This window comes from Talpa europaea (assembly GCF_964194135.1).
Source record: "Talpa europaea genome assembly, chromosome: 12".
In the NCBI taxonomy this organism is placed as follows: domain Eukaryota; kingdom Metazoa; phylum Chordata; class Mammalia; order Eulipotyphla; family Talpidae; genus Talpa; species Talpa europaea.
Window position 1 is genome coordinate 6,956,160 of NC_140079.1, and position 24,840 is coordinate 6,980,999.

At 58.5% G+C, this 24,840-nt stretch overlaps 2 protein-coding genes across 2 annotated transcripts; one reads left to right on the forward strand and one right to left on the reverse strand.

Annotated features, from left to right (window-relative positions):
* Positions 1-1,285: 1,285 nt before the first annotated feature.
* On the forward strand, positions 1,286-15,278 carry ARHGAP45 (Rho GTPase activating protein 45; the record flags this gene model as incomplete). Its single annotated transcript, XM_084248614.1, has 24 exons — positions 1,286-1,378; positions 2,271-2,598; positions 5,125-5,268; positions 5,478-5,562; positions 5,647-5,719; positions 5,899-5,965; positions 6,064-6,201; positions 6,327-6,391; positions 6,587-6,697; positions 6,769-6,849; positions 8,588-8,776; positions 8,993-9,130; positions 9,223-9,413; positions 9,525-9,634; positions 9,717-9,800; positions 9,964-10,068; positions 10,176-10,348; positions 10,526-10,714; positions 10,807-10,944; positions 11,135-11,361; positions 11,442-11,652; positions 13,539-13,623; positions 14,029-14,222; positions 15,123-15,278. 24 exons carry the CDS (start codon positions 1,286-1,288, stop codon positions 15,276-15,278), a joined length of 3,375 nt encoding a protein of 1,124 aa, XP_084104740.1.
* A 2,895-nt stretch (positions 15,279-18,173) lies between these two features.
* POLR2E (RNA polymerase II, I and III subunit E) lies at positions 18,174-23,410 on the reverse strand (the record flags this gene model as incomplete). The annotated part of the gene is made up of 7 exons (XM_084249037.1): positions 18,174-18,653; positions 18,895-18,973; positions 19,100-19,158; positions 19,302-19,382; positions 19,938-20,053; positions 21,712-21,886; positions 23,354-23,410. The coding sequence occupies 7 exons, from the start codon at positions 23,408-23,410 to the stop codon at positions 18,588-18,590; spliced, it is 633 nt and encodes a 210-aa protein (XP_084105163.1). The 3' UTR covers positions 18,174-18,587.
* Between the last annotated feature and the right edge of the window lie 1,430 nt (positions 23,411-24,840).

Sequence of the window (24,840 nt, forward strand, 5' to 3'; positions counted from 1 at the left end):
CTGCACCCCCAGCTCTGAAAGCCTCTGGTGGGTTGGGAAGTGGGCATGGCTCACCTGCATGTGTGGGCTTCGTAAGAGCCTGGTCACTGGCCCCAGGACCCTTGAGTGCCCACAGCACATAGGGCAAAATCTCTAAGTGCACTAAGTGGGCGGGTCTGAGATTAGGAATGTCCTGGGCAGCTTAGAGGATCCCAGAGGATAGCCTGAAGCTCAGGCCTTCAGACCAGGCCAGAAGTCCACAGTCCACACACCTGGCAGCCAGTCCTCACCACCCCCACCCCCATGGCCGCACCCAAGCAGTGAGTGGTGGGCAGGGGATGCAAATGGACCCAGCCTGGAGAACCGAGTCAGGCAGCACCCTTGTGGCCTGAATTCCCCCTGCCTCAGAGATCTGCACCTCCCCTGAAGTCAGTGGGGGGTAGATGATGAGGAGGGTAAAGTGGTTGGGGTTTTGGGGTGAGGGATGGGGTTCCAGAAGGGGAGGAGGGAGAAAGAATTGAGAAGGGGTCATACTGGGGTGGCTGTGGGGTCGGCGGAAGGAAGCAGGGATCCATCTGTAAGCGGTGGAGGCCCCAGGGACTGGAGGCGGCTGCCTGGTGGCCTCAGGCAAGTTACCCCGCTGCGGCCCAGCCAGGCTGCCGCCCGGCCACCCCAGGTCTGGAATGCGGGCTGGTGGCGGTGGTGGGAACTGCGCTGAGCCCGGTGGGGCGCCAGGCTGGAAGGCGGGCGCGCCGGGGAGGGAAGGGGGAGGGGAGCGGCCGGGCGTCTGTGTCCAGGGGCTCTGGGTCACTGGTGCAGGGGAGCCTGGGGCGCCTGGGCACGCCGCCAAGGCGCTCCCCCTCGTGCCGCCGTATCCCCCACCAGCGCCTGGGCGTGCCCGGCCGACCGCAGCATCCGCAGCCAGCTCCGTGCCAGCCCCTGCGCCGCGGGGGCTCCGTCGAACAAGCGACCTGGCGCGCCCGGGGCCAACGCACAGCCAAAGCGGAAGTTGGGAAGGGCGGGGCGCGGGGCGGGGCCTGAGACCCCACCTTCGAGCCCACTCTGCGGAGGGGCAGCCTGAGGCCCGGAGGGTGGGGAGCGGCGCCCGCTGCCTCCTCGGGAGGCTGTTCCTGTGGGATGAGCGCCTGGCCGTGAGGGCCGGGCCGTCACGTGCTCCTGACAACTGGGGAGGGGGTGGCCCGAGACAATGTGGTCTCCGGGCCGCCAGTGCCGGGAGCTGCTGCGCTGAGGCCCCCCGACTGCCGTCCCCAGGCCGCCCCCTCGGATACCGGGACCCCGCCCCACCATGTTCTCCAGGAAGAAGCGGGAGCTCATGAAAACCCCTTCCATCTCCAAAAAGAACCGGGCGGGAAGCCCCAGCCCGCAGCAGCTCTCAGGGGTAAGTGAGCCCTGGGGGGGCGGGGGGAGCGGCGGGGGACCTCGGAATGACATCAGGCCATCAGGCGGCAGGGACAGGGGCTCTCTGCACCCAGCGGCCGGCATCGCCGCCATGCTGGGCTGGAGGCAGGGGTCCTGTGCTAGCTACAGCCCACACCGGGCTAGACGGCGGGGGTCTTGGAGAACAGGCTGGGGCCCTGGCGTTCAGCTCGTGGTAAGAGCCCTTTGGGGTGGCCCATCCGGCCATTGGACCCAGGGCTGACTTTTAGGCCCAGGGAGTGGGTAGGGAAGATGACAGGGTGGGGTTAGCATTGGGTCTGGGACTCCAGGACGATAATTAGTGAAGGGGGGGGGGTTCCAGTGCCATTGGCTGTGTGTTATTGGGATACAGGTTTATAGGGGAAATGGAGCATCTAATGGGATTCATGTGTGTAAGGGCCTGGGGAGTGTCTCCAGGACTCTAGTGTCTACCAAGTTCGGGAGGGCCTGTAGGTTTCCGGGACTCTTAGGCTACAGGAATCAACAGTAGTGTCTTTACAGTAGTGTCTTTACAAGGAAGTGTGTGTGCAGCAGCCTGAGGGGCCTACAAGAGAGAGGGAGTCTCTACTGATCATCTCTCCCCCCCAACCAGGAAGTGGGGTGCCTCCTCCCCCACCCTGCAGCGGCCCCACCCCTGCCTGTGGTTTGGGTAGAAGTCGGTTGTTTGTGAAAGCGGTGGAGAAGAGGATGTTGGGTAACAGGTGTGGGAGGGGCTGGTACAAAATCTCAGCCCCTGACCCTGGACCCTCGGAGGGTCAGGCTGAAGATCCTCCAGAGTCTCAATTCACTTCTGGGGAAACCGAGGCAGTGCCTGGCTGGAGCACCTGACTTACCAGTTCCTCTCACCCTCCCAGGAGCTGCCCAAGAGAGATGGGGCCGACGCGGTGTCTCTTGGATCCAGCCTAGAGCCACCCAGTTTGACCTCGAACATCAAGGCCACGGGCACGCTCAAGCGGCCCACCAGCCTGAGCCGCCATGCCAGCGCTGCCGGCTTCCCGCTGTCTGGTACCAGTACTTGGACACTGGGCCGGGGCCACCGTAGCCCACTGTCAGTGGCCAGCCCCGAGGTGCCCGTGGAGGGTCTCAGTCTTGATGCCGCCGAGGACATCTCCCAGCTGCTGGCGGACGTCTCCCGCTTTGCCAAGGGCCTTGACAACCTCAAGGAGTGTGTTTTGCAAGACGGTGAGGTCTGGGGGAGCAGGGCAGACACGGGCCTCACCCCTGGGGTATTGCCAAGCAGGCTTAGAAGAGGGTTGCAACGAGGGTGTTGTAGAAGGCATTGGCAGCTAAATCTCGGAGGGACGTGTAGGAGTTTGGTGGAACTAGGAGAGAAAGGCCTGGCAGAGGGACGGTGTGCAGAGACTCAGACGTGAAGTAGAGATGCACTTGAGGGAACAAGGCTTGGGTGTCTCTAGTTTGAGGAGGGCAAGGCTGAAGGCAGAAGGCCCCGAGGGTGGTGGTGAGTCCTGGAGGTAGAGAGCAGCGGTGGGGCCAGGTCAGTCTGGGCTGGGAACAGGTGGACTGGCGCGGCCCGAGATCTGGGATGGAGGGTGACGGGGGGGCATACCGGCAAGTGAGCAGAGTCGCTGGGGGTGTGGTTGCCCGCTCCTTTCTCCTCCACGCTGCGCCCTGACAAGCGGCTTCCTCCCCCGTTATTCTCATCTGCTTCCTGTTTATCCCTGGTAGCCCGGAGGGCACCTCGTGGCCCCACAGTCTGTCTTAGCGCACTGTTCCGGAAACCACAGTGTCGGGCCGTGCCAAGCCCTCTGAGCAGCTCCCCCAGGTGTCTGTTTGACAGATGAGGAAACTGAGGCCGAGCAGGGCCTGACCCTGGCTCACCCACCAGGAGGGACCAGAGTGGATTCAGCTCGGGCCTGTTAGTAGCCTGAACTCTCAGGGCGCCCATGCTGAGCTCTGCACAGGAGGCCTGGCCCCTGCTGGGTGGGGGTGGGAGTCCCCGGGGGTTATCTGGTCTCAGAGGCGGTGCCTCGCATTTCCTGGGGAAACTCTCTAATCTCAGTTCCTTTCCGATCCTGATCCTGGCGCTGCCTTGGAGGCTAGGCCTGGGAGGGGCTGAGGCCGAGGGCCTTCTGCAGGAAGTGGGGCCAGAGCTGGGGAGGTGGGAGCCGCTCTGGGTGTGCAGGGAAGAGCCCGGGGAGAAATCTGCCCCTGCCTGCGGGCTGTGAGACCCAGACAGGTCCCCTCCCTCTCTAAGCCTCAGGGGTCCTGTCTGTGAAATGGCGCGACAGTGTGCCCGCCGCCACTGTAACACATCCTCGCACACTGCGATTGTTGGGGGCATAGTCAACGAGTCGTGGGGACCCAACAATGAGTCGTGGGGACCCCCTGCAGTTCAGGAGGTGATTGGCACCAGGGTTCACCTGAGTTCGGCTCCGTTTCCTGGGGCCACCTGGCCTTTCCTAGGGCGTCCTCACTTCCCGGGCTTTGGCTCTGGGCCTCAGTTTCCCGCCTTCATCTGGGTGAGGCCTCAGGACAGGACAGAGCCACTTTGGTCATGAGCAGGGCCACCTGTCAGTCTCCTCATCTTGTGAGTTCAGGGTCCCAGGCCGGAGCGCCGCACCTGCACCCCGTGTTGGACTGTGTGCTGCCAGAGGTGAGGGTGCAGGGCGCTGGGCCTCACAGCCTGGGTGAAGCACATGGCCTCTGGGGTGTCGCCGGCCAGCCAGCTGGGGATGCAGAGGCTCAGCTCAGTGTCCTGAGCCGTGCCCAGGCCGCATGTGCCGGCTGCTGAAGGATCTTGCCTGCGACCAGCTTCCTGGCTGGGGGGAGATGGCGTGGATCCCAGTGGGAAGACCTTGGCCGCAGTGGGAGGAGATACAGGAAGGAAGGTCCCAGAAGGGGCACAGCGGGTCTCCCCATAGCCGGCTCCCTGGAGTTGGCCTTGGATTCAAGCGGTGAGTGTATTTGGTAGCCAAGGCCCAGAACTGGGGGAGCGCAGAAGGTTGTATCTAGGGCCAGTGACCCTGTTGGGGGGGTCCCCCTGGGGGTGGCATTCAGCGGGGGTCCTCAGTGCCTGGAAGGGATCTGTTTTCAGGTTTCTTTTTTCCTCTCTCTCTCTCTCTCTCTTTTTTTTTAAATAGAGCAATTTAAAACCTCAAAGACACAAATCTGACCTCCACCCTTCCCTAGTCTGCCAACTCCTATGATTCCCACTGCCCTTGAGGTAAAGCCAGGCAGGGCCTCTACCTGCAGAGCTAGGGCAGAGGGAGACGCTGCGTGGTGCGTGAGCTCATTCCCATCCCTGCCTCGAGCGTCCTTATCTGCAAAATGGGATGATGCCCAGCTCCTGTTGGGAGAGAGGGAGACGCTGGAGGGCTTGAGGCCTGTGCCCGGCAAATGGGGCAGGGAGATGGCTGGACAGAGCTGTGTGTGGTCCTGAGGGGTCGGGGCTGCAAGAAGAGGGGCCCCAGCATTGCAACTTGAAGCGCAAGCAGGGGTTTGCTTTCTGCCAGACAAGGACAGAGCAGTCTCAGCAGAATTGACTGTCGAGGCCAAGATCTGCCCTTGTTAACCTGGTCAGCAGCCCAGAGAGGGCCAGTGTCCACCTAAGTACCCAGTGAGCCTCAGGCAGCTGCCCTGTCCCTCCTGTTTTGCCCCCTGGAGAGGAGCTCTGAGGAGGGGTGGGCAGGCTCTCCCTGGGGCTGCAACCCTCCCTCCCTCCCTGCTTATCTTTGCTCTGCCCAGCAGACCTCCTTGAGGCGCGGGGGCCCATGGCCCATGAGCGCCTATACGATGCCCTACGAGTGTTCCGCCAGCTTATCGGCAAGTATCCACTGCTGAACACCATGGAGACACTCACAGCCGCTGGCAACCTCATGGCCAGGGTCAGAGGTCAGTGGGCCAGGATGGGCAGAGTGACTCTGTCTGATCGGGCTTTCTGGGGGAGTGGGACATGTAAAGTGGGTATTAAAGGGTTCATAAGAGATTGCTGGACACGACTTCTGCGATGCTCTCCCGGCCTGAGGGCTCCCCGTAGTTGGTTGCTGAGGAATGGCCCCCTAGAATGGGCCAACCCCTGAGTCCTTGTTTCTGCCCCCCAGGCTTCCATTACGAGTGCAACAATGAGTTGGACAAGCAGGAGTTTGAGAAAGCCTTGGAAACTCTTGCTGTCACCTTCAGCAGCACGTGAGTGTGGGGACTGTGGGGTTGGGGCAGGGGTGGGAGTGTGGGGGCCCACGTGCCTCTTGATGCCAACCCCCTGACCCGCAGGGTGTCTGAGTTCCTCATGGGTGAAGTGGACAGCAGCACCCTCTTGTCAGTGCCCCCCGGGGACCCCAGCCAGGTAAGCAGGGCTGGCTCAGCGGTTGCACGGGTGAGGCGGGCAGGGAGGGCTGAGTCACACCCGGTCTCTACAGCCGCTCCGCAGCCAGCGTCCTTTTGTCCAGGGGAGGGGCTGGCGAGATCTGTTAAGGTGGCATCAGGCAGCGCGGGGCTGGACTCACCTGTCTTCCCTCTGCACAGTCCATGGAGAACCTGTACGGACAGGGGGGTGAGAGTGCCCAGGCCAGCGCTGAGGACTGTGATGCGGGTGAGTCCCCCCTCACCTGAATGGTGGGTGGAATGCGGGGGACTGAGTTTGAGGGCGGCCTGGGAGTGGGAGACCAGGACTGATCACGCCCCCCGCAGGCTGCCCACCGCCCGAGGAGGTGGACATGCTGCTGCAGCGCTGTGAGGGGGGTGTGGACGCCGCGCTGCAGTACGCCAAGAACATGGCCAAGTACATGAAGGACCTCATCGGCTACCTGGAGAAGCGCACGGTGCTGGGTGAGAGCTGTCCCCAGGGAGGGTCTGTGCATTCTCCTCGCCCCTGCACTCACACACCCTCCCCTCGCCCCTGCACTCACACACCCTCCCCTCGCCCCTGCACTCACACACCTTCCCACCCTCAGAGATGGAGTTTGCCAAAGGCGTGCAGAAGATCGCCCACAGTTGCCGACAGAGCGTCTTGCAGGAGGTAGGGCCCAGGCGCGAGCAGGGTCCCCAGGCCTGAGTGTGAGTCTCGGTCCCACCGCCAAGGGCCGAGGGTAGGCGTCTCCTGTCTATGCTGATGACAGCTGAAGGGGTTGGGGAGGTAAGCGGGCTGCCTTGGAGGTTTAAAATGCCAGGTCCCCCTCCTACCACTCACCCTGTGACTGCTGCTCCCCCACAGCCCCACATGCCCCTCCTGTCCATCTACTCACTGGCCCTGGAGCAGGACCTGGAGTTTGGCCATAATTTGGCGCAGGCCGTGAGCACACTACAGACCCAGACCTTCATACAGGTGGGCAGCACCCTAGAGGGCAGGCTGGGTGGGAGTGTCAGGGTCCCCACTCACAGCCCTTCTCGCCCCAGCCTCTGAACCTGCGGCGAATGGAGCATGAGAAGCGCAGGAAGGAGATCAAGGAGATGTGGCACCGAGCCCAGAGGAAGCTGGTACTGTGGGGGTGGGGTGGGCCTGGGTGGCCGGGGCGGGCAGGCTGGTGCACATCCTGCGTCAGGGATGCTCTAGCCCCGTTACCCCAACTTCACGGGGAGGAGCCAGGCCTCCCAGTGCTCACTGGTCAGGTCATGAAGGGGGAGAAATGGTGGTTGCAAAGAGCAGATCTGGGTTGGAGGGACACTGAAAGTCTCTGTTGCATCTCCTGGATGGTCCCAGTTTTGGGGTGTTTTCTTGTGGTTTTTTGGGGGTTGTTTTAAAGGCATGAGTATCTTTTATTTGCTTTGTAACTAGGTTAGCGGAGTCTTTGGTGAAAAGTCCCCCCTCCCCTCTGCACAGAGCCCTGTGGCTTTTTCCTGCACGTCCTCACAAATACACATCTGCCCCTTTCTGTACACTGTGCTGAGTGCCCGTGCTGCAGACGCTCACACCATGTCAGCCCGTGCAAAGCATCCTCAGCCTTTTCTCTTGGCTCCTAGTACTGGGCTGTGATGACCCAGTGGCTTTTTTTACTAAATCCCTATCAATGGACACTTTGTTGTGGCTGAGTTGTTGGTGTTACAAATGCCACTGCTGTGAAGCCCCTGTCTCTCAGTATGACGAGGCATTATCTCCAATCAGTGTCCAAAATGGAATAGTGTGGTCATGGGGTGTGAGTGTATGAAATACTTCTTGTGCCATTGCCATGCTTTTCCTTCTTCATGAGCTCTGGGTTTATATCATTTTCTCACTTTGGGTTGGATAGTGGCATGTTTCTTATTGATATTTCAGACCTCTTTACATATTAGAGAACCCAACCCTTGGTTTCCCTATCTCTCCCTTTGTTGTCTTTGTATTTTACCTGTAGTGTGTATAAATATATATATTTAAAGATGTATTTATTTATGCATACAAGAACTGGGGTGTAAACCAGAGATATGGGGGGTGCGAGGATTCACCAGTGACAGAGTGGGGAGCAGAACAGGCGGATCTGCTGAAATACACTGCCGATGGGAGCAGCGGGCGAGGCAGGAAAGATCTGCTGCGCCATGTGGGTTGCTCCCTGGCTGGCCAGGGATCGAACTTCTACTGCAGTGGCTGGCGATAGCTGGATAGCACTTTCACCCCTGTGCCACCAGGGAGGCGCACCTGTGGTATATTTTTTGCCTGTATGATTATTAGTAGTATTTTGATTGCTAGTAGTGGCTTTCTATTTTATGTCACTCATTGAAAGGCCTTTCCCATACTGAGGTTACTTTTCTTTAATTCTCCCATGGTTTCTCCTGGCATAAACTCACTTCTCTGAATTCTTTTCCTTATGTTTAAGCCTCCAGTGGTGCAGGCCGTGAGGTGTGGTCCCCAGGAGCCCACTGGGTATTGACTTAAGTGCTCTCCTTGACACCCCTGAAGGGTGCTTGACTTCCTGCCTGGGCGGCCTCACTGTTCTCATCTGAAAGAAGGGAAATGAAAGAAATAAAACCACAAGTCACCCCACTGTGACTTTCATCAGCATTTGATGTAGCTCATGCCTTGTCAGGCTTAGCTATGCCTTAGTTTGCTGGGCTGTTAAATGGGCACACCAGATACTGTGCCTCCCAAGGTCCCGTTGTGGGTGTTGGTTCTGGGGCAGGAATATGGAATCTTAGTGCAAGAGATGTGGGTGGCAGAGTGGGTAGGAAGGGAGAGAGGAGTCGCAGAGACTGAGCCTTCTCGGAGGATGGGCTTGGAACTGGCCCCCTTGTTCTCTCACTGCAGCAAGATGCAGAGACCAACCTGCGCAAGGCCAAACAGACCTACATTCAGCGCTGTGATGAACATGACAAGGCCCGCCTCATGGTGGCCAGGGCTGAGGAAGAACAGCCCGGCGCTGGGCCTGGGGCTGGGGGTTCTGCATCCAAGACCCTGGATAAGCGGCGACGCGTGGAGGAGGAAGCCAAGAACAAGGTGAGGGTGTTGGAGCAGGCTCAGAGGACAAGACCCCCTACTGGTTTCCTGGTGCACTGTGGGAAATTTCCCACTGGGGCTTTTGCAGCAGCTGAGCATCACCCCGGGAACGCCTTCTGACCCTTTTCTGCTGACTCTATCTGTGTCTGGCCTGGTGATGCACTGAACGCTGAACCCCAGGCTGAACTCTCCCACATCCTGCTCACCCCACCCCAGGCAGAGGAATCCATGGCCACGTACCGCACCTGCATAGCAGATGCGAAGACACAGAAGCAGGAGCTGGAGGACACCAAGGTGACCACTCTGCGGCAGATCCAGGAGGTCATCCGGCAGAGCGACATGACCATCAAGTCGGTGTGTGTGTGTGTGCGGGCGCTCCTGCCTACTCGCAGCTGAGGTGGGTGGGGCCATGCCAGTCTAGCCTCCTTACCCTGTCCGCCCCACAGGTCACCATCTCCTACCACCAGATGATGCACACGCAGACGACGCCGCTCCCTGTGCACTTCCAGAATCTGTGCGAGAGCAGCAAGCTGTACGACCCGGGCCAGCAGTACGCCTCCTATGTGCGCCAGCTGCAGCGCGAGGAGGAGCCAGAAGTGCAGTACGACTTTGAGCCCCATGTCTCGGCCATCACTTGGTACGGAGTTTGCCAGGCATGGAGGCCAGGGCTTCCCACTGAGAGGGGCAGCCCCGACGAGGCCTCTGTGACTCCATCATGACTTCTCTTCCTGGCTGTTTTTCCCACTAGGTCTCCAGTCATGCGTGTCCGCAAGGGCAGCTTCAATGGAGGTGACGGTGTGGGGTCAGAGGCCACCAGCAGCCCCCCAGCAGAAGGGGCACTTGCCAAGGAGGACAGTGGTGAGTGCAGGCAGGATGCGGAGCAACTGCCACCCCCTCCCCTGCAGCCCTCAGTCCATCAGCAGAGAACTCCCTTCCCCAGGTGGGCACGGACAGCAGGTGCACAAGTCAAGGCCAGTCTCCATGTCAGAGTGTGACGGCAGCCTGGACCCCGCCTCTGGCTCAGGTGGAGGGGCTTCCCTGGACTCGGGTGGAGAACTGCTGCCCTTCCTTTCGTGGGTCATTGGGGGCAGGGCACCCCTGGGGTGTGTGCCCTGGGGGAGCATCTGGCAGACCCTTGACCTGGTCCCTCCTGGCTCAGGGTGTCTGACATCTTTGTTCCTGCTCAGGGGACTTTAAGCAGCTAGAGCGGACCTCATCCCCTGGCACCCTGTCCTTCAGTGAGGAGCTTGCAGTCCAGGAGAGCAGTGCAGGGGCGTCAGCCTTAGAGCAAAGTGAGGGGTCCCTCCAACCTGGGCGGTGGTGGGAGAGACGAGGGGTTTTGCCCTGTGGGCCTGGCTCTAACTGCCTCAGCAAGGCTGACTGTCAGCCTGTTCTACAGCTGACCTCAATGGCATGGCTCCCGAGCTGCCAGTGACCATGCCCAACAGGCCCTTCCGGAACATAGGGCTGTCCAAGGCGGCCCGCACCCACCGGCTCCGCAAGCTCCGCACACCGGCCAAGTGCCGGGAATGCAACAGCTACGTGTACTTCCAGGGCGCTGAGTGCGAGGAGGTGAGTGGGGCCGAGGGGGTGGGCAGCCAGCAGGGGCAGGGCCCACAAGGGGTACGTGTGGTGTGTACGGTGTGTCTAGAGCGTGTGTTGTGTGTGGGGTGTGTGTGAGGTGGCATATGTGTGACATCACACTGGCGTGGGGGCAGGGAAGGGTGGCTCACTCTGCGCTGTCCCCAGTGCTGCCTGGCCTGTCACAAGAAGTGTCTGGAGACGCTGGCCATCCAGTGTGGCCACAAGAAGCTGCAGGGGCGCCTGCAGCTCTTCGGCCAGGACTTTGGCCAGGCAGCCCGCGGGAGCCCCGACCTCATACCCTTCGTGGTCAAGAAGTGCATCAGTGAGATCGAGCGGCGCGCTATGCGCACTAAGGTGACCCCCACGGGGACAGCGGTGGGGTTTCGGCGGTGGGTGGGGTGCCGGGGGCGGTAGGCGCAGGCCTGGACTGACTGCGGCCCCCACAGGGCATTTACCGGGTGAACGGGGTGAAGACGCGTGTGGAGAAGCTGTGCCAGGCCTTCGAAAACGGCAAGGAGCTAGTGGAGCTGTCCCAGGCCCCGCCCCATGACATCAGCAACGTCCTCAAACTCTACCTGCGCCAGGTGAGAGGGGCGGAGGCGAGACGCAGGTGGGACTGGGCCAGACCGCCACGTGCGGGGGCGGGGCCAGTGCTCGGCAGGGCCGTGGGGCCAGCTCGGGGGCAGGGGCAGGTGCGGTGGCCGCCTGGCGAGGTCAGGGCGGGCACGGGCAGCGCCAGGCCCACCGATCCCGACTGTCTACCGTGGGCTGCAGCTGCCAGAGCCGCTCATCTCCTTCCGCTTCTACCACGAGCTGGTGGGGCTGGCCAAGGACCATCTGAAGGCTGAGGCTGAAGCCAAGGCAGCGTCCCGGGGTCGGCCGGACGTCGCCGCGAGCGAGGCAGCGTCCATCGCCATGGCGGGCCGGCTGCGGGACCTCCTGAGGGAACTGCCGCCCGAGAACCGGGCCACGCTGCAGTACCTGCTGCGGCACCTGCGCAGGTGAGGGCCGGCCCGGCGGGGGTGAGGGCAGCAGTGTCCGGGGAGCCGCGCACCAACTGCAGCACCTTCTGGCCCCGCAGGATTGTGGAGGTGGAGCAGGACAACAAGATGACTCCGGGGAACCTGGGTATCGTGTTTGGGCCCACACTGCTGCGGCCGCGGCCCACGGAAGCCACCGTGTCCCTCTCCTCCCTGGTTGACTATCCCCACCAGGCTTGCATTGTGGAGACCCTCATCTCCCACTACAGTCTGGTCTTTGAGGAGGAGCCAGACGAGGTGCCTGCGGGCCAGGTGAGGTTGGCAGGTGGACCGCAAGACTGTCTGTGCTGGGTGAGGGGTGGATGCCCTGAGCATTTATGGGACGCTGTGAGTCTCACTCACTCCTGGAGGACAGACTGGAGGAACTACAGGGAGATGCTTGGTTTAGACAGGATGGCTGGGCAGCCTCTGAGATCTTTTTTTTTTTTTTTAAGATTTATTTATTTATTTATACAAACACTGGGTACAGTCAGAAGTGTGGGAGGGTGAGAGAAATTACCAGAGCCAGAGCCGGGAACAGAACAGGCAAACTGACGAAGTACACTGCTGAGGGGAGCAGCGGGCGGCAGGAGAGGTCTGCGCGCCATGTGGGACCCTCCTCCGGTGGCCGGGGATCAAACCGGCGCTGCAGAGGCTGCGGGCAGCTTCGCAGCCAAGTGCGCAACCGCTGCGCCACCAGAGGAGGCCCCTCTGAGGTGTCTTAAGCAAAGAAGGAATGAAATGTGGGCTCAGGTCTGGGGGGCAAGCCTTGGCAGTGCAAAGTCCCTGTGGCTATCCCTCCAACCTCCTCTGAAACTCACATCAGAAATCTCTGCCTTCTCGGGGCCTCCCCGTTGGCGCAGCGGTTGAGCGCTGGGTTGCAAAGTTGCCTGAAGCCTCCGCGGCACCGGTTCGATCCCCGGCTGCTCCCCGGCCACCAGAAGAGGGTCCCACATGGCGCGCAGACCTCTCCTGCCGCCCGCTGCTCCCCTCAGCAGTGTACTTCGGTCCTTCTGCCTGCTCTGCTCCCCGCTCTGGCTCTGGTGGATTCTCTCGCCCTCCCGCGCTTCTGACTGTACCCAGTGCCTGTATAAATAAATAAATCTTTAAAAAAAAAAAAAAATCTCTGCCTTCTGCACTGCCCCTCCCGATTCTCATCTATGCCCTCATCCCAGCTCCTGTGTTGCTCTGCTGGGTTCAACTTGCCACTTTGCTAATGGTTTCATTTCTTTTTTCTTTTTTTTTTTTTAAGATTTATTGATTTATTTATGCAAGTACTGGGTACAGGCAGAAGCGCGGGAGGGTGAGAGAATTCACCAGAGCCAGAGCGGGGAGCAGAGCAGGCAGAAGGACCGAAGTACACTGCTGAGGGGAGCAGCGGGCGGCAGGAGAGGTCTGCGCGCCATGCGGGACCCTCCTCCGGTGGCCGGGGAGCAGCCGGGGACCGAACCGGCACTGCAGAGGCTGCGGGCAGCTTCGCAACCCAGCCCTCAACCGTTGCACCACCGGGGAGGCCCGCTAGTGGTTTCATTTCTACAACTACCATCTGTTTCATTTCTGGGCAATATCTTGTTCCTGTATTGCAGTCCTCCTTGCGTGCATTCACCCCTCTACTGGCGTCACTCGCATTTGGGGTGGCAGGTTTCCTGGTTTCAGGAGGCAGGATGTGGGTATTTGAGGCCTGGATATGGCTCCATGTCGGTGCCTGCACTGGGGTTCAGCCTTTCAGGCCAGGGTGTCTCCTTTCTTGGACAATTGGTTAGTTACAACATGGGAATGGGTGGCCTCAAATCCTCAATGCTATGGGTGTTACTTTTGTAGGGTTTTAAAATTGTGGTGGGCCTCCCTGGTGGCACAGGTGGTTGAGCGCAGCACTGTGAAGCTGTCCTCAGCCTCTGCAGTGCCAGTTTGATCCCCACCGGCCACGGAGCAACCCATATGGCACAGCAGACCTCGCCTGTCTTGCCCGCTGCTCCCCTCAGCAGTGTATTTCAGTCAGTCTGCCTGTTCTGTTCCCCACTGTCTCTGATGAATCCTCTCACCCCCACACATCTGGCCTGTACCCCAGTTCTTGTATAAATAAATCTTAAAATTGTGGTTGATTTAGAAGACAGGACACAAAATCTAGTCCCTCCCTGACCTCGGTTCTGCCCCTGCAGGATGGAATATCCAGCCAGCAGGCTGAAGAGGTCATGCAAATGCCATACCTCGGGGCATGTGAGGAGGCTGAGGATGGAGGACAAGGTGAGTTGTGTGGCCGTGGGGGAAGAAGGGCTTGGCTAGAAGTTTGGGGTGCCCGATGGGGTAGATAGCATGTTGGCGGGTGATATGTTGTGGGTTCACATGAAGTGCCCAGAAGCTGCACCTTTCAGGGGGGTTCCTTCCATGGAAACCATGTTTGTTGGCTGTTCATGCTTCATCTGTTGCAAACACAAAGAGATGACCTTCTGAGGCTTCACCAAGCCCACAACATGGCCCTTGAATGTGGAAATGATGCTGTGCATTAAGCTCTGCTCTTGCCATCTGCGGGGGTGGGGGGTGGGGGGTGACATCTCAGAGCGTGGAAGCGGCCTGGGAGGGTGGCGTCGCAGGGGTGCATCTGGGTGCCCCTGCTGATCAGACATTTCTCCTTTATCTCGTGCTTCCCAGAATCGCACCTTGCCTCAAACGACTCTGACTCGGAGCTGGAGGAAGTAGATCCGCTGTCATCATCTGTGGGTGGGAGTGCCCTCCCCTGCCTCGGCCTCTTGGAGAAACAGGGCCGTGAAGACAATATGGTGGAGTCTGCGGACAGCCTTAACCTCAGCTGCAACGAAGAGCAGCTAAGGGCTGCAGCTGGGGAGGTGGGGGTCAGGCCAGGGCTCTAGGGGGCTGTCCAGGTATAGCACCAACGGTGCAGCAATACGGCCCCAGTCTGAATGCCTGGTGTGAGTGTTCATGGCAAGTGGGTGGCAGAGGGCACTGGCCAGATATGGCCAGTTTTTCTAACAGGGGTTCAGTTTGGCACACTGTCCCTGTGGACACCCCTGAACCTGGCCACACTGTCCTGTGTTCTTTGCTCAGAACACCTGGGTTGTGCCAGTCTATTGCTGGTCTTCTCCTTCCTGCACTGTGTCATGGCCACTGTTGGCCATCTTTCTAGAAGCTGACTGGCCCTTACCCTGGCTCAGGTCTGGTCACCTAGGCGTGACCTCTTGCTGGACTCTGAAACCAGGAGTGTGCATGCTGGAAACCAGACAGTGGCCTCAGGATCCTTTAGCATTTCCAGAAAGCCGGGTTGGACCTGGGCTTTAGATACATGGTGCAGTCTCTCAGGTTAAGAGACAGTTCTTTGAGGTAAATTCTCTTTTGCTTAAAATAAAGTCTTTGCTCTAAGCCTGTCTTCTCTGGCAGTAGCAGGGGACAGGGATGCAGAAGACTTTAGCAGCTTCCCCAATTTCCACATGAGCCTGGCGACCTTTGAGGCAGGCTGTTGTGAGGACACTTAGCTGTCAAATAGCCCCTGCACACAGCTTCTAGCTCTGCTGCCCGTTAAGGCAGCACCCAGTCCCGTGTGGCTGTGGAGTGCCTGAGTGGCCGGTGTGCCTGAGGAACATGTTTCTATTTCATTTCATTTTCATTTTTTTCCAGAATGAGGCACCCTGGAGGCAGTGGCCTCCATCTAAGATAGCGCTTCAAGTGCTTAGAGCCAGGCGAGGATGCTCCCCAACTCCTGCTGCTGACCCCCCCCCCCCCCATCACAGGCGCACATCAGGCTTACCCTGGAGGGCAGTGACAGCTCAGCCAAGCGGGCCCAACTTGTCACTTTATGCAGAATTGACAGGGGACTCCCACCCGGTCCTGAGGCGCGCAGCCAGGGAGAGGAAGGCCAGGCCTTCCTGGTACAGAACAGCTCCTGAACCCTGCAGCCAATGCCGGGCTTAGATAAGCAGAGGCTGTGACAGCAAAAAGCAGAACAGCTCAACCTGGCTGCTACCGTGGTGGCTCTAAGAGGGATGAAAAGACCACTGGGCTAGTAACAACAGCCCCATCTGTTTCGCAGGAAGATTCATGGGCACAGAATCATGCCTAATTCCCATGGCTTCACAGGTAGAAGCATCTTCAGGTACGATTTGACCTGGCTGATAGGTGTCAGGGTGGCCAGTGGGCCATGTAAACGCCAGCCCCCGCTGACCCCACACAGCTGTCAGGGGCCCTTCTTCCAGAAGCCCCAAGGCCGGCATCAGAGCAATAGCCATTGCTGACCAAGCTCAGGGACGTGGGGTAGGCTGCGAGTGGCAGCACAGGCAGGTCTTAAGGCGTCTTGAGATGGATTCCCAGAGCACAGCCAGGTGCTGCTAGGAGGGCGCAGAGGTGGGGCAATAACAGAGTTTTTTACAAAGCTGACGGAAATATGCACCCTCTGTAGCTGGGAACTACCACTAGCATCGCAAGCCCATCAGTGGGGACAGAGCAGGTTTGTACGCAGCTTCAGAGACAAAGCAACCTAAGTCAGAAGGAATTGTCAGGCCTCCCTGGTGGCGCAAGGGGTTAAGCACAGGACTGTGAAGCTATCCGCAGTCACTGCAGCACGAGTTCCATCCCACGCCAGGGAGCTGACCCACAAGGCACAGATCTGTCTTGTCTTGCCTGCTGCTCCCCTCAGCTGTGTATTTCAGTGGGTCTGCCCGTTCTGTTCCCCACTGTCTCTGGTGAATCCTCTCACCCCCGACACCTCTGGCCTGTACCCCAGTACTTGTATACATAAATAAATCTTAAAAAAAAAAAAAGGAATTGTCAATGAGCTGATTCTAAAGTTCACTTGTAAGCAGCCCAGGTGGTCTGTGTGTGGGAGTATTTACTGTGTTACCCATTTTGAAGCACAGCTTAGCAGCATGAAGTTCATTCAGCCACCCCCACCACCCATCACCAGAACAGTTCATCTTCCCAAAATGAAGCTGTCCCCACAGAACACCCACTCCCCAGCATCCCACACCATTACTTTCTGTCTGTATAGATTTGATTCCTCTAGGGAGAATCACAAAGTATTTATCCTTTGTGTCTGGCTTTTTGGACCAAGAAGATTCTGGAAATAAAAAGTGTGTCTACCTGGGGGCAAAGGAGCGGCCTGTCCTGCTGTTACAGGTACTGTAAAACTGATTCTTTAAACCTAAGTTGACCAAGTGAAAGAAAAGCACATCCTGAAATGCTGGTATTTATTTGAGTTTATGAGGGGGCGTACAGCGCAGCAAGAAAGGTCTGTGAGATGCTCAAGGCCGCTGTCTGTCTAGGAACAAAGATTATAGGTAAAAACCAAACCTATAAACAAGTGCTTAGAAATACGAGAATGGAAAAAAGTATCTGATAAGAATTTGCATCTAAATCAGTAAACAACTTCCACAACTCAGTAGTAAAAACTCAATTAAGCAACAGGCAAAGGAGCTGCATGGAGGTTTCTTCAAAGACGAGGTACACATGGCCAAGCAGCACATGAAAAGATGCTCAACAGCATCCGGGAAAAACTGAGTCATAACCACGAGACGGCACTTGGCCCACTGGGTTGGGACTAACAGAAAGCTGGGGAGATAACTAGCGCTGTTGAGGATGCAGAGTAACAGAAAACGCTGGGCCTGGGAACACAAAGTGCTAGAGTTTAGAAAAGTCAGTTTTTCAAAAGGGTATCCAGCAATTCCACGCCCAGGCGTCTACCTAATAGAAATGAACACACGTTCACACAGAAACTCGTACACAGATGTCCACAGCAGCAAGTCACACCTGCCAAGAGGTGGACATGCCCACATGTCCAGATGGAGGAACATGACTGTCCACATACGGGGGCAGCTCTGACACTCGCCACCACGGGAGGGACCCCGCACACACGACGCTCAGGGAGAGAAGCAGACACACGAGGCCACGCGGTGTGAGGCCACCAACGAGAAACGTCCAGGACACGCACAGCCAGAGAGTGGGTTTGTGGTGCCAGGGGTTGGGGAGTTACAGCTGATGGGGAGGGCATTTTGGGGGGAGGGGGTAAAAATGTCCTAAAGCTGACAGTACTAACAGTCACTGCAATGTGCTCCGGTATGTCAATTATATCTTTTAAAAGCTATTAAAAAAGAAAAGCACAGGCCCCCTTTGTGGCCCAGGGGCTAAGTCTCAGCACTATTACCGCTATGGCCTGAGTTTGATCCCTGGCCAGGGAGCTGACCCACGTGGCGAAGCAGACCTCTGCCTCGCCCTCTGCTCCCCTCAGCAGTGGATCTCATAAATCTACCTGCTCTGCTCTCTACTGTCTCTGGTGAATCCTCTCACCCCTCACCCTAGTTCTACGCAAAAATAAAATAACTAAAAGCTTAAAAACAAACGTACTTCTGCTTCTTTATTTAAAAAAAAGAAAGAAAGAAAAGCACGAGGGCGGGCAGGGCAGGACCAGGGGGAAAAGACAAAATACCCATGAATACTTTTAAACTGGGCAGGGAAGGCCTTCTGAACTCAGACACCAAAAGGGGTGCGGTGGAGAACAGTCCCACAGATTTGTGCAAGGAAAGCACCAGGGACAGAGCTTAGAGCAGCAAATGGCGTCAGAGGGGCCTGTGCAGGAGCGGCAGCCGCTGGAGCGCGGGTTCCAGCTCCCAGGCCGTGGGCGCCCCAGAGGCAGCAGCCCTCAGTCGAGGGAACGCTCCAGGCCATGGTGACAGGCACAGACGGCTGGTGCAGACCTGTCACTCAGCCTTGGTTTTCCAGACAAGTTTCTTTACTCAAAATATCTTTAATTTTAAAAACATTTAGCATTCAAAAGCAAGTCAAGGTTCAGGTGAGTTTTAACCTCACTCTTGCGGCTCTCAAGACACGGTGTCGGGAGTAGCATGCAGGGGTGGGCAGGAAGTGGCATGCTCCCTGGGCCCCATCTGGGGCAAGCAAGTTCAGCCCTGCCGTCTGTGGCTGTGGGGCCGCCGGCCTCCATGAGGCATTCTGTCCCCTCTTGAGGCACCATCATGGAGCATCCACAGTGGGGTCAGTGGCCATGATGACCCTTTGCCCAGGTTGTCACCACATCCATGCCCAAAGGGTTGATCAGTCATCTCTGAGGGTTGGCCAAGAGAACGTGAGTGGGCATGCTCACAGGACAGAGCTGGAACATTCCCGCATGCCCGGCAGGAAAGGCAGGTGCCCCCGCCTGCGGCCCCAATGTCCACATGGCGCTGTCTCACCTGTGGGCTAGAGGGCAGCTATTGCACCAGTCGATAGGTGATGTACCTGCCCGCGGTCTCGCTGGGCCGGATGATCTTTACCACCTGCAGGAGTGGGAAGCAGAGGCTGGAGTCGGGCTCTTCCCGTGGACCAACCAGGTAGAGAGGGAGGGCAGGTGGTTCCAGGATCAACCCTGGGGGGCTGGAGGAGGGAGTCAGCACCGGACCTGGGACGTTACCCTCCCTATCCTGTCAGCTCTGGTTCTAAAAAGGGGTTGCAGGGGTGATTCTGAGCACCCCCCACCCTGTCCAGGAGAAAAGGAGCTGTACAGTGGAACACTCTTACCTGCCCTCGCTTTATCCCGAAGTACCGAGCTACAGGGTCTCCTGCCTGGATCCGGGGCAGCTGGTTCTCTCGGAGTTTACTGGGAATCTTGCTCAGGAAAAAAGCCTACTGGGAGCGGGCTGGGGGCGGGGGGGTTAAGGCCTGGAGAAGAGGTGGGGGAGGGGAAGTGGAGAAGGAGCAGCAGGGAAAGACTCTAGAAGGATACTATCTGGCCAGCAGCTCAGTCACCTCTTCCTTGGTCATGACCACGTGCTCCGGGACCAGCTGCCAAGAGGAGACCCCACTGTGCCCATCCTGGCTCCCACACCCCACGTGGAGAAGGGGTTTCCAGCCTGGTCTCTGGGCTGGCTCTGGTGGGGAGCCAGGGCCTCAGAGCCCCACCTCCCCGGCCTCACCCCCACTCTCACCTCGTGCTCCGTGATATTGATAAGCAGCTCCTGCTGCAGAAACTGTTCCAGGATGTACTTGGGGGCCATGTCGACCAGAGACTGAAAGAGATGAGAGTGCTGATGCATGGCTATGGTGGGGACTGCTGCACCCTGAGGCCATCCTCTTCTTCCCCAGAGCTGGCTGAGGGCAGAAGGCCGGGTGGGCTTGACCTCAGGTCTAAACAAGAGGGTGAGAGCCTGGCCCACCTCCCTCATGTCAGAAGTCCTCGTGTTTTCATCTTTCAAATGCCCCCAGGGTGGTCCTCAAGCTAGTGTGGTGTCTTCCCAATAAAGGTGGGAGACCTCACGGTCTCTACAACCCCCAGGGGCACAGCTCTTCCCATCCTGACCGCTGGCACACAAAGGGCTGCCCTCCCCAGTAAGAGCAGTCACAGGGGACCGGACCTGGTCTGTTGCCCATGTGGGACAGGCGCTCCCTGTTGGAGCTCAAGCTCCAAACCATGGAAACCTCCAGGGGCAGGGCCTGGTGGGAAGCGCAGAAGGGAGGGGCTGGGCTCAGACAGAAACAGAAGCAGTCTGGCTGCTTCATCCTGGGCAGGAACAGCTCCACCCCACCACCACCACCCAGGGGTGGGCTCCTCTGAGAGGGTATACCTGCTTAGCAGAAGGGGTCATGCCCTGCTGCACCACGATGAGGGCGCGGGTGATATTCTCCTCCTGCATGCGCTGGCAGTACACCTTGATGGTCTTGATCCCCACTTTGGGCTCCTCTGGGGACAGTGAGCAGGCTGGTTTACATAGCCAGGGTCCCCTCCTACCTGCCCACTCCACCCCAGGCACTGTGGTGGTGTTGTTCCCCCTTTCTGGGGCCTCAGGCTACCCATGTACAAAACAGAACCCAAGACACCTGTTTCCAGAATAGGGGGTTGCTGCCACCACATCCACATCTCAGGGGAGCTGAAATCAGCCCTGCATCCCTTGTGAACCCCACTTTCCAGAAGTGGGGTCTAGGAATCTGGGTTTGTTCCTATGCTTGCAGCAACTGTGAGGTTTAGGAAGTCCTGGATTGAACAATTTGTTTAATCTGGGAGCCGACAAGATGCATACACCGGGGTGATGAGATGAGCCAGCTGACTGGGAGCACAGAGCTCACCATGGAGACAGACCCAGGCCTGAACATCGAGGAGTGGGCTCTCAACCTGTCTAGTGGCATGTCCAAAGATAAGGCTCGGGCAGCACACAGGGCCCTGTTACCTACAAGCTTAGTAGGTTGCCAACTGAGCGCTGAACTCCCTGTGGGCCTCTGCAGTGTGAATGCATCAACGCATCTTTCCATCAACGGGATATGTCCTGGCTGAGCTGGGTCCCTCAAAAATCCAAATATTGAAAACCTGACCTCAGGAGTTGACAATACAGGAAGTTAGAATCTTTAAGCATATCAAGTTAAAACGAAATCATTAGAGTAGGCGCTGCTGTTTTCTGATGTTCTTAGGAAAACAAGTTATTAGACCACGACACACAGAAAAACTACCACGCGAGGAAACAGGAAGATGGCCCTCTGCCCAGTAAGGAGAGTAGCAGGAGAAACCAGCCCTGCCCACAGCTGGCTCTGGGAGTCCCAGCCTCCTGCGCGGAAGAGATGTCTGTGGTACAATTGTTATGAAGCAGCCCCCACCCCCCCAACAAGGCAGGAACCTCAACCTGTCCGGTGGTATGTCCAAAGATCAGTGACACCCCCACTGTCACCATGACTAGAAGTGAAGGGCGACCTCCAACTCCGGGGAGAGGTGTGACTAGGCACCAAATTTCCAATACAGAAGTCTCACGTGTGGGGGACAATTTTCTTAAAAAGTGCCACCTGGGTCTAGTCAGCAAATGTTTTCTGCATATCTCAGATTCCAGGATGGGACTGGGTCCCCACAGTGCTCATAACAAATGGCACTCCCCTCCCCTGCCATTTTCACAGGATGTAAAGCTGCTTCAATGCAACAGGTGGTAAGACGGAGGAACTCAGAGGCCCTGGAATACTCCCCAGGGCCTCTCTGCCCAATATGGGGATCAGAGGGATTCCTGGAACAGATGGCACCTGAGCTCAGTCTTTAGGGATAATGGATACTTACTAGGAGGGGCAAGGAAGGAAGTGGTGAGGGGAGCAGGACAAGGCAGTGCAGGAAAAGAAGCAGAGACTGGCATGCACTTGGGAAGGAAGCTGGGCTAATGAGGTGGGGGGCAGAGGCAGACCTGAGGTCTGGATGGGAGACCTGTGTGAAGACAGACTGGGGAAAGAGATCCAAGCCCGGGAGTCGGAGAAGGTACACAGAAGGCGAATGATCAACAGAGCAAGGAAAGATAAGCGGGCGCTTTCTCCCTAGGCTGGGTAAAGGGGTAAGGGTCGACACAGACTCTGGGTCACACAGTAGGTGCTCACCTGGGAAGAAGACAAACATCTGGTCAGTGGGGTCATCATTGTGGGCCACCAGCACTGTGAGGTCTGTGCGCCGCGGCCGCCCTTCACTGGGCTTGTCCCCAAACTGGGCCTTGAACTCCTCCAGTGTCTGGTCCAGCTCATCCTGAGTGACCAGGTAGCCACGGTCGTGGCACAACTACAAAGAGAAAGAGCAAATGACCCAATGCTGGAAGAGGTTGCTGCACAGGACGACACATGGCATTTGAGGCTTGGCCTGGCCTGTCTGTGTAGAGGCCAGGGGGAGGGATGTCAAGGGACAAGCAGAAACGAAGACCAAGGCACATAAGAGAGTGTCACTGTTCCTCTCCAGGTAACCAGCTGCAGTGGCAGAGCTGGAGCCCTGGTGGTTGGGGACAGCTGGGGAGAGGGGACCATCATGGAAAGCCAGCAGGGGACTCAGAATCGGAGTGACGACTGTGTGGGTGTTAGGGGGAAAAGGCTGTCCTAAAGCTAATTCCATACAGGCTTTGTGGACTCCACCCCCACCCCAGGCCAAAGCCAAAGACACTGGGAACTCCAAATCCCATCACCACCAAAGGGAAGGTGGCTGGGACCTGAGGGTGGGGTTAAGCAGCCAGGTTGGTATAAAGCCAGACACGTGGGCTTTGGAGGGGTCCCCCATTGTGGCTCTCCGCCAGCTCGCAGCGTCCAGCCAGCTCTGAGAGTGCCTTTGAGTTTCCAGGTCGGCGGATCGGGTAGGACGCATTAAAGACTTTATTTCCCTATTTTTGTCCCTGAGTTGTACCTTTTCCTTCTTTCCTTTTCCCTTGTAAATAAACCTTTTATTAACCTTTTTGTGTGTGCCTGCCGTGGAGTATTCATAAGTCCCTTTCAAGCGCGCGGGTGAGGACCCACAGCCAGGAACCCGTTCAATATCGGGGCTGCTCTATAGCAGGTGGGCGACTGAAAAAGGACCCAGATGGAAAATGGGAAGGTCAGAGCCAATACTGCCCCGTCCCCACCCGCTTGCTCCCGCGAGTCCCCCACAGCCTGCTTCTCCCTCCTCAGCCCTCACGTCTTCGCTGTCTGGCGCCTGCAACAACCAGTAAGAAGTCACAGCCTTTGGCCTCTACCTCTGCAGAGAGGGAACAAGTCGGTGTGGCTGCCCACGCTTATTCTGGGCAGGACGCCGGTGAGGCTGGCGGTGCTGGTCAAGGCCCGAAGCCTGTGGGGGCCCTGCGGGGTCCCAGCGGTTCCCTCCAGCGGGGTGATGTAAAGTGGGAGAGGCCGCGCCCGGCTCCGCCCGGTGGGTCACCCCGGACTGGGCGTGCCGAGCAGCCACCCTCGGAGCAGCCACGGAGACCGGCTCCGGGCGCAGGCAGGCCGGGCCCCGCCGACACTCACCGCGGACTCCGGGGCGGGCGCTGGGGCCGCGGGGGCAGCAGCACGGAGACCAAGCGCCCGCCGTGCAGCGGAGCGACCCCGACACGGCCCGGCCCCCGACGCCCGCGCTTCTCCGCTCGGCCGGCGGCCCGCGTGGTCTCGTGGGGCGCCGGCCCGGCCCCTCCGCTCCAGCGCGCGGGGTGGGACGCGCTACACGCGCCGACCCCACCGCGGCGTGCCCGGTCGCCTGGCGCGAGGCCCGGCGCCGCGCGCGGCTCACCTGCATGATGGTCTTGCGGATTTTCCACAGGCGGTAGGTCTCCTCCTCGTCGTCCATGGCTCCGCCGCGCCTCCTCCCGCTCGCTCTGCGCGTGCGCGCGCTCAGGACCCCGCCGACTGCGCCTGCGCCCGCGCCTGCGCCGAGGCTCGGTCAGGCCCCGCCCCCAGGCGCCCGCGGCTGACGCCGGAAGGGCCGCCCGCGGCTGCGAGAGCGGCGGTTGGCTGCTGGGCGGTTGGCCGCCCCCCCACCGGCCGTTCTCACGTAACCGTGGCCACAAGGACTCCCTCGAGGTTTCCGCCCGGCCCTGGCCTCGGGGCGGCAGTTTAGCACGCGAGAGGCGGCGGGGCCGGGCGGCGGCTCCTTAACCCGGCGCGTCGGGCCCTGGCGGAGGCCGCCGCGGGGGCTTCGCGGTCGGGTTGGGCCGCGTCCGACTAGGGCCCCGAGCCTGTGCGCTCGCGTTTATGAAACGAAAATAATAAAGTGTCGCTGAAGGACCAGCCCTGTTGGTAGGAAACGGGCAGAGCTCTTGGTGCTGATTAGATGCCCCCACCCCTTTTACCCCTTTCCTGCCCCCCAAGCCACAGCCAGCCTCTGCTTGGATACCCCACGGCCCCGCAAACTTCATGCAACGCCCCCCCAGACTGTGCTGATCTTTACAAACTTCTGCATCGCCCCCTGACGGGCTCAAGAAGGAGGCTTCCCGGTACAACCTGGGCGCCAGCTGTTATAGGGCAGCTGTGGGTGGCCTGGCTGTGGGTCCTCACCCGCGCGCTTAAAAGGGACTTATTGATACTCCACTGCAGGCACACACAAAAGGTTAATAAAAGGTTTATTTACAAGGAAAAAGTAAAGAAGGAAAATGTACAACTCAGGGAGAAAATAGGGAAATAAAGTCTTGAATGCCTCCTACCCGATCCAACGACCTGGAAACCCAAAAAGCACTCTCAGAGCTGGCCGGACGCTGCGAGCTGGCGGAGAGCCACAATGGGGGACCCCTCCAAAGCCCACATGTCTGCCTTTATACCAACCTGGCTGCTTAACCCCACCCTCAGGTCCCAGCCACCTTCCCTTTGGTGGTGACAGGATTTGGAGTTCCCAGTGTCTTTGGCTTTGGCCTGGGGTGGGGGTGGAGTCCACAAAGCCTGTATGGAATTAGCTTTAGGACATCCTTTTCCCCCCTAACACCACCACTGGCGCAGTAACTTCTTACTCAATGACATTATTAATTCAATAAATTTGATGCTAAGCAACCACAGGAACAGTGAACAAAACAGGCCAACACCCCTATGGATCCAGGGAAGACAGGTTAGAAAACAACGTAATAAATAAAGGATAAAATAGGGTGACAGTCCTCTGGAGAGTAGGTTAGGGAGATGGGAGGTATGCAATCTTAAATGGGGAGGTCAGGGGAGTGAGAAAGTTCCAGCAAAAGTCCATGGGAAGAGCTGGTGCTGTGGGGATGTCTGGAGGCATGCATATCAGCAGAG